Genomic DNA, 12009 nt, shown 5'->3' with positions numbered 1-12009 from the left:
ATTGATTATTCCCAGAGGAGGGACTTTATTTCTATGTGAACTTTGACTTTTAACTCTCTTGTAAAAACAAAAGCTGTGACTTGGAGCTTAGTTCTAAGCACGGATCTTTCCAAACTTAGAATCCCAAAATACTTCCTCACTGAGCTAAGTCTTCAGCCATTGTTTCCAACGAGAGGATAACCTACTGAGTCAGACACTAGACACAGGATGTGCCACAGCACCTTGCTCCAGTGTGAAGATGGCTGTGTTCCCTTAACAGGACCCCCTGTCCCCACAACACATGTTCAAAGGGGAAGGAGAGAGCAATGGCCCATGGGAGCGAACTACCACTTGGTGCCTTACTAAACCATCAAACGGTGCCTGCAGAAGTCTGACTTGCCTCTGTTACTCTGGGGAAACCTCCACAGTCTCCAGAAGGAATCCTTCATGAGACTGTCTCTGCAGCATGCATGCAGTCAGAAACACAGCCAGCTTATAAAGCACAGTAGCTGTCAGCTCCCATTTGTGGCCCAGCGCGTGTCTCCTGCTCAACCTCTGCTCGAGGACGGTGAGGACTGGGTAATGCTCCAGCCAGTTCTTCACCGCCCACATCTGGGGCTACCCAAGGAAAAGCAGGGTGTCTCCTCACACAGGCTGGCACTTACTGGTGAAGTGCTGAGGTGCTCAGGGGTTAAGAGCACCAGGTTCAGTTCCTAGCACCCACTTGGTAGCTCACAGTCATGTACAATTCCAGCTCCAGGGAATATGATGCCCTCTTCTGACCTCTGCAGGCACCAGGCACACATGTGGTATACATACATACATACACACAGAAACAACAACCCAAAACTCAGACTTTCAATAAAAATAAACTATGTTTTAAGATAAATTAAGTTGAAGATGAAACCAAGCATATCATAGCTATGAAATAATCTCACAAGTTAGTATTCTTTTAAGTTAAAAAGAATATTCAGGCTGTAAAAAATCCATCAAGAAACATGCTCTAAAAATTGAACTTTAATTCCAATATCCTCATATTCAGTAAGAATTTTAAGCCTATCTGTTCTCTCCCTCACTGATGAGTGACCTAGTAACCTACAGTTCCTTCCCTCAGCAGAGTAGGGAAACAGTCTGCAATCCCCTACCACTCAGTATGGCTGCTAGAAGCCCAGAAACATCAGTGGGTGAGGACAAGATTCCTATGTACTGCTGCAAACTGGTGGCCGAGCCTATCAGGAGCCAGGCAGATCCTGAGTTCTGTTCCCCACTTGGGAATTGCTTCGGGATTAGGTGTCCTTCTGAAACGTCATAGGTTTCCCAGCATGCCTCCTTGCCCTACTACCTCATCACAGCCTGTGGCTCAAACAGACAAGACAGAAAACCTGCTGGGATTAGCTCACACCTTAAAGTACAAGCTTTTGCTTACACAATCCTCACTAAGGGCTTGAGAATCTCCTGAAACCTATGATGCCAAATTACTTGAGAGAGAGAGGGAGGGAGGGGGGAGGGGGGAGAGAGGGAGGGAGGGAAGGGGAGGGAGGGTGAGAGGGAGAGAACTTTCATTCAAACATTAAACCAAGAGGCAAGGAAACTGGAGAACCTGCCTGTCACTTGTATGTATTGGAAATGGCCTCCCAGAAAGCTAGAATGGTGACCTCTGATTCTGTGTTGGCTCTGTAAGATTTTATCTGTTTCTTGGTACTTTCCCAGTTTCTCTTAATTTCTCCTGTTTTTAAATGTTTTTTGTTTTTTTTTTAAAAAGCCATTCTAAGAACTAAGTTTAAAAACAAACAAACCAACCTAAACTAAGCTGAGACCTCACCCAGCACCCACTGGTAATTACACTCAAGTATTCAGTGGGTTTTCGCCTGTTTGTCAGACAGAAGCCCGAGTTCCTTCCACACTTGACACTGGCTTCTGCTGTGACAGAGCCACAGGGCTGAGGGCGGACACTGCTGCACGGGAAGATGAAAGCCATCTCTCTGTGTCCTTAGAGCCTATCTACAGATTGACAGTTCCAACTACGGAGTCTGCGAGGTGACTTCCCCAGGTTACTTTCACCAATGTTTACTCCCTCATTTTCTCTCAGTCTGCTTATTAACTACTTCCCAGCCAACTATGTTCTACAGTACCAGAGTCTCCCTTTCTGAATGGTGGCTAAGACAGAGAATAAACAAGCAGAGGGTGAAAGACAGAGAGGGGCAGAAGGTTGCTGGAGATTTCTGGTAAAAGTAAGGCTTTTTCCTTTCAGGCAACAGTATTACAGAAAGCAGCAGAGAACAGGCCTGTACTGACCCAGACACTTAACCGCTCACAGTATCCATACACCACTTGCAGCTAGAATCTTGAAAATGGCTGGAAGCCACCTTCCAAAGAAACACACCAGTGATTCTTACAGGTTCACACAAATGACCTCTCAGTGACCTCTCCCTCAAGAAAGGTACTGAGAACTCTCATGCATGCAGACCTTTCAGTACTCATCTACTGACGCTACCTAGCAATGTGGACACTTGTCCATCCTTAGAAAGGATGGGAACCGCTGTCTTGGAGAACTTGTGCCAAATACACTAAACAATTTCTGCTATATATCCTCTATATAAGGAGAGTGTGTGTGTGTGTGTGTGTGTGTGTGTGTGTGTGTGTGTGTGTGTGTATGTGTGTCACTTGTGCCATAATTACACTAAACAATTTCTGATCTATATCCTCTATATAAGGAGTGTGTGTGTGTGTGTGTCACTTGTGCCAAATACACTAAACAATTTCTGCTATATATCCTCTATATAAGGAGTGTGTGTGTGTGTGTGTGTGTGTATGTGTGTCACTTGTGCCATAATTACACTAAACAATTTCTGATCTATATCCTCTATATAAGGAGTGTGTGTGTGTGTGTGTATGTGTGTCACTTGTGCCATAATTACACTAAACAATTTCTGATCTATATCCTCTATATAAGGAGTGTGTGTGTGTGTGTGTGTGTGTGTATGTGTGTCACTTGTGCCATAATTACACTAAACAATTTCTGATCTATATCCTCTATATAAGGAGTGTGTGTGTGTGTGTGTGTGTTTATGTGTGTCACTTGTGCCATAATTACACTAAACAATTTCTGATCTATATCCTCTATATAAGGAGTGTGTGTGTGTGTGTGTGTCACTTGTGCCATAATTACATTAAACAATTTCTGATCTATATCCTCTATATAAGGTGTGTGTGTGTGTGTGTGTGTGTGTGTCTTATGCAGAACAAAATAAACACTTGAGCGATGCTGGGCAGTACGTTAGACTGAAATAACGAAACCCCAGGCTTACCTAAGGATACGCCTTTGCCTCCCTCCCCAAACATCACACTGTCGATCCCTGCCTTTAATCAAGTGCTTGGGTGAGAGCAAATGCTAATTTTTCTAAGGTGTTGTTAAATGGAAGAACCCAAGACTCAAGATGAAATGGCAGTATCTAACAATGGACTCCAGGCACAAGGCTCCAGTATATATCAGCACTTGGGGCAGACAGAGGATCATATGTTAGCGTGGGTTACACAGTGAGTTAGAAGGTAGTCTGAGCCACACAGCAAGACCCCTGTCTCAACAATATTTAAAACTTGGGAGCTGGAGATACAGCCCAGGACTTAGCGCATTCACTGTCCTTAAATGGGACCAAAGGTTGTTGGTTCCCAGCAACCACATGGGGATTCACAACGTCCTATGGCCCCAGTTAGAGATCTGATGCCCTCTTCTGGCCACCATGGGCTTCTGCATGCATGTGACACACATAAACTCACACAAGCACACACCGTTAACAAAGTCACTTAGCTCCTTGTGACATTTAACAGTGGCCTAATATGCAACTTTACAGGTAACTGAAAAACTAAACTCTTATTATGTGACAAATTTGATAGCCATAGAAAATTGTCCCTTGTCACAAAACAGAAGCCATCTAGAAGACACAGCTATCTCCAAGGCATCGTGTTCTCTGCAGCACTTTAACTCTATACTTGGCACTTTCTATTTTAAACTCACTAAAATTCTGACCTCTGAGGTAAATCCGCTCTGGGGAGGAGGAAAAGGTGTCAGGAGATCTCTCAGGAAGCTGAGCATATGCAAACTCCAGTCAGAAGATAGGCTTCATGAGAGTCACTAGGCTGCTACAAGGAAAGGAAGGAAAGGGCAAACGTGGAGCTTTACTGAGTGCTCATGAAGAAGCAAGCAGACCCCAGCAAGCGGGCGGGGCGACTGTGCTGCCAAGCAAGGGCCAGCTGCTCCCAGGACGTTCAACAGGAGGCCCATGCTCTGCAGGTGTGTGCACATGGAAACGCCCAGAAACGCCACTCATGTTAGAAGCTGGATTTCTTTACAGTGTCTTTTATTTTCCAGCTTGCGCAGACAAGTTTACAAGTGTAAAGGCATGGGCGACATCATATGTAGTAGTCACAGATGATGCATGTTCCTGTCACTAAAAAAAAAAAAAAAAAAGCGTTCTGCATTCTCTAATTACAATTTCCATTTAGGTGGCTTGCGATATACGGCCAAATTTCCCCATATACTTACAACAGTGGCTAACGATTCTATCATATTGGATAAATACAGAGTGTCAAGCTGGGTGTGGTGGCACACGCCTTTAATCCCAGCACTTGGGAGGCAGAGGCAGGCGGATTTCTGAGTTCGAGGCCAGCCTGGTCTACAGAGTGAGTTCCAGGACAACCAGGGCTATACAGAGAAACCCTGTCTCGAAAAACCAAAAAAAAAACAAAAACAAAAAAAAACCAAAAACAAAGCAGAGTGTCAGGCAAGGACTAAGTCAGGTTTCCAGGAAAAGGTTTCCCAGAGGCTTTTAAAATGTTCACAAGATGGCACAGTATAGTAACAACAACAACAACAACAACAACCACTGAGTCTTCTAGATCTTTTATTTATTTCTAGAAACCTCAGCACGATGTGGGGATAGCACAGAGCATTATTACCCATTGTCTACACCTTAACTTCTATTCTCCTTTATGGTCAGTATTTAAGGGACAAACTAAGGAATGGAACACAAATACATCCAAATTACATTTATTCTAAAAACACAGTGTTTCACATCCTAAAAACTCCACCGGAACTTTCTATCAGAGAGAATGACCCTGGAACTAGGCAACACGGAACTGGGCTACACTAGTCTTTCAGCAACTTGGGACTTAGCTACATGAGAGAAGACCCATTTAGAGAAGCTCTTCAAATGAACAACTCCTGGTGCACAGGGATAGATGCCTACCCCTGGACTAAGCCCTCCTTCTCTCCCTTCATATTCCTCAGGGTTGCAGGAATATAGAGCAGAGGGTGTACCCTGTGCTCAATGCCATGTTTCAGGTCATGAGATAGGCAAGGCCTGAGCCATTCTATCAACTTCGTATCACAACTTGCTAAGCCTTAGCTGTTGTCCTCAGCCTCTATCCACTCTCCCTCGACTCAGACTGATCCTCCATACCTCCATAAGGAGCATTACTTCCCCATTGGGCTCTCTCTTTCCCTAAAAGCAAAGCTGTTTTCTGTCTTTCAACCAAAAGCACAGAGAGCACCTCCATTGTTTGAGTAATGTTCCATGAAATCAGGAAATAAAGTCAAAACAATGTCTGACGCTAAAATTAGTGAAGCTAACTTGGCGACAGGTAACTGTGGACACTTGCTACAGGACAGTGGTTTGTTTTGGGGTCCCCACTGGGCTTTCACAAGATGGTACTGCTGATATCACTGCACTTCCACCCAGAAAGTAGAGAAGCCCCTTTCTTTAGAAATGAAATGAAGGCCCTGTGGCTAAGGAAGTTGCTCAAGGTAAAGGGTTGGAATGTCTGGCTCTGACCACTGTTTCTAAATTCTATGGCTGGGGCCTGTAATGTCAGAACTGCTTTGAGATGACACCAAGTGTTTGCTTTCTCTCCATGAAATAGTTCAGGAATACAACTTTTTTTCTTTTTTCTTTTCTTTTTTTTTTTTTTTTTAAGTATAAAACCTGCTGGACAGTGGTTGTGTGCACCTTTAATCCCAGCATTCAGGAGGCAGATCTCTGAAAGTTCAAGGCCAGCCTGGTCTACAGAGTGAGTTCTAGGACTGCCAGGGCTCAGGGCTGGGTGAGTTGGATGAGAAACTCAACAAGCTTGTATGTCTGTGGAAATTCGGTGGGCATTCCTGCATACTTCAATCTTGAACTCCCATGGTATCTTACAAGAAATTCAGTATGGACTTGGTAGTTCTCGAGCAAAGCACAGTTAGAATGATGTAGTTGCCCAGGCTGAGTCATTCAGAAAGAGGCGAGATCACATGAGAGCATTCTGAATTATTCACAACCAACCTCTTCACACCTGGCAACACGAGGGTAAAGGTCATAAGCTACACCCTAGAGATGAAAGTTCATTGTCGAGGGGCGTTACCCCACCCGAGCCTCTGGGGCTGCTCTCATTCTGGTCTCACTGAAGGATCAGGTTCAGGGAGGTTAAATCACTTATCCTGTGTCACCAACCTGCTTAGGGGCAAACAGAGATTCAAACACCCTTCTGATTTTATTTTTCAAATCAACTGATTGCCCCCAAAACTAAAGAGGTTACCAAGTTAAACACAAATAGGGAAGTAAATGCCAAGAAAAATACAAACAGAGCTGAGCCTATGAAGAAACACCAGCTCAAATGCCCGGGCCTGCGGCCTTAGAAAAGTTCTGACTTTGTCTTTTGAGGTGCCCACTTAGACCACAGACCCCTCGGGGTCTCCCAGACTATATAGCACACAACACTGGCCCCCATGGGGCTCAGAAGCCAGGGCTGCTACTGTCCTCTGAAAACTGTAAGTAGTAAGTAAGAGAGCACTTCTCTTCTGGGGGCCACCAGAATGTCCTCAGGGAGCCCCAACAAACTGTTGGCCTTCCCACTGCTGGGATGAAAAGTCAGAAACAAGGAAACAAGCATTGTAAAGACCCCTCTATTCCCCCCCTCCCTTTTGTTTTGTTTGTTTGTTTGTATTTCAAGACAAGGTTTTCGGCATAGCCCAGGCTAGTCTCCAACTCTGGGAAATCTGCCCGCCTCTGCCTGGGATTAAAGGTGTATACAACCACCTCTCAGCACGATCCCTTCTTTACTAACACAATACTTTCCCAAAACTAGGCCACATTCATTTCTGCCTTGGAGGTAACAGAGGTTGGCCCACCTTAGGACAGACCCATCAGGTATTTGTCCCTGAGTCAACAGGAAGGGAAACCTCAGAGCTGGCTCCGAGGCTGGCTCTCCATCAGGACATACAGCTCTGATGGCAGCTGTCTTCCCATTTCCTATCAGCCTCTGGGCATGCTGCAGGAAAGAGTGAGGGGAGACTTCCTGGATATCTTTCCAGAAGGCTGACCACTCTGTCTCATGGGAAGTCTGCTCTGCCCCCATGCATGGGTGGGCACGGTGAGCCATCTCTGCAGTGCTCCTGAGACACTGGGCGCACCAGGCTGAAGCAACTATACCTTTGCTCTGGCAGCCAAAGTCAGGCTGAAGCCCCAGCACCACTTGACTGTTGACTGTGGACTGAACTCACCGTGAAGGCAAAGCCTTTCCTTCACCCAGATTCAACCTTCTCTGCTTCCACTACCAGATCTCTGATCCCAACTTTCTTCGCAAGCCTGGACAGCTGGTTCCCACTTCCTGTTGCTCACCCAAGTTTTCCAACGATGACATGGCCACCAGGAGTAATTCCTCATTTAAGTCAAATTCCGTAAAACAGGATACAGGATCCTAGCATCCTCTCCCTGGCCTGAGCCTTCCCTCTCAAAGCTGCTTCTCCCTGAAGAGAGCTCAACTCCAGGTGCACATACATGTTTGGGGAAATCACCTTAAAGCACATGAGATGTCTGCAGGGGTCACTTCCCTAAGCAAAGATTTACTGGAATTTCAAGCACTCTTCCTTCCCAGGTACTTCCTCTTCCGGGACATCTGCCACATAAGCACTCATGATCTTTCACTCTGGTTTGCAGTCACACACAGGTCATAGTTTCCCAAATTGATTAAGTCCATCAGGAAGAACCAGTATGCCATACAATTCTGAAATCAACCACTGTGCCCCATGAAGACCTGTAGGCCCAGGGGGAGGTGAAGATGCATTCAGAAAAATCTGTTCATACACACACTACTCTTCACAAGTCAAGGCCGTGGAGACCAAAATCCACAAAAAGGGGGAGGGGTGCCTTTGTAAATACAAATTGGCAAAGCTACAAAAGTCTTAACTTATAAAACCCTGTGATCCTTCAGTGCCGGCACACAAATCTCAAAGCAACTCCTATAAATTACCATTCGCTGTCATTTCCTACAGCTCACAACTTACATTCCCACTCTCTCGACAGTAGGTCAATTAAGGACCACAGAAACACATATTTCACAGCTACCCACAGAAGGTAAAGAAAAGGAGCTATAGTGGATGCTAATGCACAAGCAACTGCTGGAAACCAAGTTACAGTGTAGTCTTCAAACAGAGAGCAAGGGGGTGGGGGAGAGGAGAGGAACAAAGAATCTTTTTCTAACCAGTGGACCTAGGCTCAGTCAACACTAAGTCACTACAGCTTTAGACCTAGCACAATTCTCAGGACAGTGATTAAAGAACTCCTGAATGAATGAACCAATTTGGCAGGGGGGGGGTGGGGGGAAGGTCACGACTCTGAGGCAACCTACGATATCCGTAGACAAGTTAACAATGTTGCATTTCACGCCACAGGGCAGGCGTCTGCACCCCTTACCTGATGCACAGGCACTTTCTGTGGGGTATTCTGGGGTGACGGGTGGAGTTGTGCCCAAGGCTGGTGATGGGGATGTGGAGGTGAAGACTGGTGCAGGCCTGGGTGGGGCTGTAGTGGAGGACAGGTTGGCAACTGCTGGAAAGATGGCTGCTGACCAGGGTGCTGTTGGCCAGGTATCAGTCGTTCCTGGATTGCTTGTGGATCCGCAAGGCCGACACCAGGGCAACCATTTGGTCTCATGTGTCCGGTCAGCTCCCTGGGTGCCGAGGACATGCCCATAAACGAACGAGGCTGCTGCATGTTTCTGGGGCCCATATTCCTCTGTCCGATTCCCATGGCACCAGGGGGCTGGTGAGATGGCTGAGGGTGGGGCATATTTGGATAACTGCCAACTTCCATGGGCATCCCAGCACTTCCGGGCCTGACCTGCGGAGGCGGCGTGCCTGCTGGGTTACTCATTGCTTTCATGGGTGACATGGGAGGTGGAGAGGCGTACGTTCCCTGAGGCTGTGAAGGGTGCATAGTTTGTGTGTTCATTTGGTTCAGTGAGCCACTGGAGTGGATAGGCTGCTGGTGCACGAGTCCCTGACCACTGTTTGACGGGAATCCCACGGCATTGGGGTATCTTGGTACCGACTGATTCATTGGAGTACTGTTTGTAAGGCCTAAATTTTGATTCATCCCTGTACTGTTAACTAATCCCTGATTTAGGTTACTGTAAGGATATCGAGAATACTGCCCTGAGTTGTTTACAGTAGGGGAGGGGACTGTCTGGTTCCGAGAACTAAAGTTAAGGGTTTGTGGCCTGACAGCCCCTTGTTGAGGAGGGTTGGGGGAGAATCTGGGACTGTGGGCAACGGATTCTCCGTGGAGAGCAGCGGGGTGATGGTGGAACTGCTGCTGCACTGGGTGGCGCAGGGAAGGGGCCATGCTGGGGCTCTGCTGGGGCATGTGCGACAGGTGGCCGGGTCCTGAGGTGGCAATGAAAGGGCTTCCCTGACTGAGGCCCTCTTGGCCTTGGGAAAACTGGCCCATCCTCTGCTGTGGCTGGCCGTGCTGCTGCATGGAGAAATCCCCACGTGCCAGATAGCTGCCCATCTGCTGCATGTGCTGGGGGTGGCCCTGTGCCGGGGGCCCCGAAGGAGCCGGCTGCGGCTGCTGCTGCTGGTAGGGGGCTCGTATCTGGTCTGGTACCTGAACGGCCCGGGGGCCCCACATGGAGCCGCCATCCACAAAAGATTGCCCGTGCCTTTCGTTCTGGATGCCGGGATAGACTCCCATCTGACCGCCACCACCGCCTCCGTGGGGCACCTGGGGGACGGGAGGGGTGTGATACTGTGAGTGCGGAGACGCCAATCCGTTCCCGGGGGCGCTGCCCATCATTCGGTTAGGCTGATCCATCAGATGCATCTTCTGTTCATACTGACTATAGTGATCAAAATGGGTCAACTTGGTTTGATTCTGATTAGGTGAAGGATGGTGGAGGGATGGCTGTAAGGAGGGAAAACCTTGGTCTATGGGCATCTGCTGACCCATGGGGTTCACGGGGTTTTCGGGGTAGCCACATTCCCCGAGGCCTTCGAGGCCTTCGCTGAACAGACTCCCATCCTCGCCAAAAAGACTCATCATCCCTGGGTCCGCCATCTTCTTCTAACACACGGCTCCTCCGAACACAGCCTGGGAGCTTGTCTGTGCTTCACTTTTCTGGGGTGCTTGTCCTCAAAACCTATAATCCTTAACTAATCTTCTTCGTGTCATTCTAGATTTCCTTAATTCTCTCGGACCCTGCAGTGTCAGGCGGGCGGGCGAAGTCTGGATATAGGTCCTGGAAAGGAGTGGGGGGTGAGAAGAGAGAAAAAAGGAAACAAAGAATTAGGAACAAATGATAAAAGCTGCCGGTATTTTACACATTTGAATTTAGTTCCCATCAACAATGCCAACCCAGGCCCCTTGCTGAGCTGTATTTTACAAACCTAGTTCAGTTTAAGGGAAACTCATTAGCTTCTACCAGAAGCACTCTGATCGGTTACGTGGAAAGGCAGCACAACACTAACCTAACCTTAAATTAATCCATTCACTACACTTCCTCACATTCCGTTCTTGGATGGAACAGAACAAAAGGACACAACGTGAAGCAGCAGCAGCTGCCACAGCAGGCAAGCAGATGTATGAATATAGCCGGCAGCCCATCTGCTGGGCTAAAGCTCTGGTTCCCAACAGCACCCCTTAACCTCACTCCCATGAGCGGTAATCAGATGAGCGGCGAGCGTGGCACCGAGGACTGGGAAAAGCCCAACTTAGTTAAATTGACTGGAGGATTATACAAATACCAAAATCAGTCATTTTGTACAAATTAGATATTTACAGCCCACATACAACTCTGCAACGGCAACAGACGCATCTAACAAGAAAGCACCCGTAATGAGGTTGAAAAGCGAGCTTGAAAACACAATAAATTCATAATTTCATTATGCTTAATAGCAGGAATAGGCAAGATTCAGAAAGAGACCACAAGTGAAGCTTTCATTCTCCGTGAGGACCGATTTCACTCATGGCTCTGGGCCCATCACGTTCCAGAATTGTGGGGCGATTGTGGGGCAGATGGTAGCAGGGTCAAGACACAGGCTCCATTTTACCCCACCACTGGCTGTGGTGAGGGCTAAGTGACTACTCAAAGACTAGCTGTAGACAACTGACTATTCCTGTTGGTAGAGACAGAGACCTCTTCAGAAACTAGCCAAAACTGGATGGTACTTTAACAGAAAAAAAGTTAAAAATATCCACCAGACCTTTTAAAAACCTTATAGGACAAAGCAGGACACAGCAGGAGGGAGTGGGGCTAGCTGGCACATCCCTTCACCTCCTATGCTAACCGAATAGCATCCCAGCTTTCTGCCTTAGCTATAAACTCTGATAGATCTGGGGTCATATTAAAATAACCAATTTGATTTGAAGACTGCTTTAACAACCAAAACAGAAAAGTGGTTTTGTTCAATGCTTACTGAATCAACAAACTAATCAAGAATGATTTCGCATAAGAAAAATGCCTGGACCCTGAGACTCCTTTGGACTGTCACCAGCTGATCTCCTCTCACAGCACATTAAGCACTGGGTGGCACTGACCCACTTGCGACACACAGAAGCACACGATGGAGAATTTCCAGAGATGCTCTGGACAGACTCAGTTGTGAATTCTACTGCGGATTGCCACAAGAATATGCATATAACCAACTCTGTAAGGAGTCACCCATGAGACAGATAACCCTCTCTTCTACCTGCCCTATCCTAACGTATTCGTAAC

The 12009-nt window shown here is 47.1% G+C and overlaps 1 protein-coding gene across 5 annotated transcripts in view; it reads right to left on the bottom strand.

Moving 5' to 3' along the window:
- Chd7 (chromodomain helicase DNA binding protein 7) overlaps positions 1 to 12009 on the bottom strand; it is a 178048-nt gene that overhangs the window by 106593 nt on the left and 59446 nt on the right. For all 5 annotated transcript variants that reach the window (XR_003954972.1, XM_006538005.4, NM_001277149.1 and 2 more), the window contains one exon: positions 8709 to 10533. Coding sequence is in view for 3 of the 5 variants with exons in the window: in XM_006538005.4 (XP_006538068.1) it covers positions 8709 to 10352 (1644 nt within the window). In the remaining 2 variants the exon portion in view is untranslated. Of the gene's footprint in view, positions 1 to 8708; positions 10534 to 12009 lie in introns of those variants that run through there.

The sequence above is a fragment of the Mus musculus genome, chromosome 4, assembly GCF_000001635.26.
Source record: "Mus musculus strain C57BL/6J chromosome 4, GRCm38.p6 C57BL/6J".
NCBI classification, from domain to species: Eukaryota; Metazoa; Chordata; class Mammalia; order Rodentia; family Muridae; genus Mus; species Mus musculus.
The sequence above is the reverse complement of the archived record's forward strand: the minus strand, read 5'-3'. Positions and strand labels throughout refer to the sequence as shown.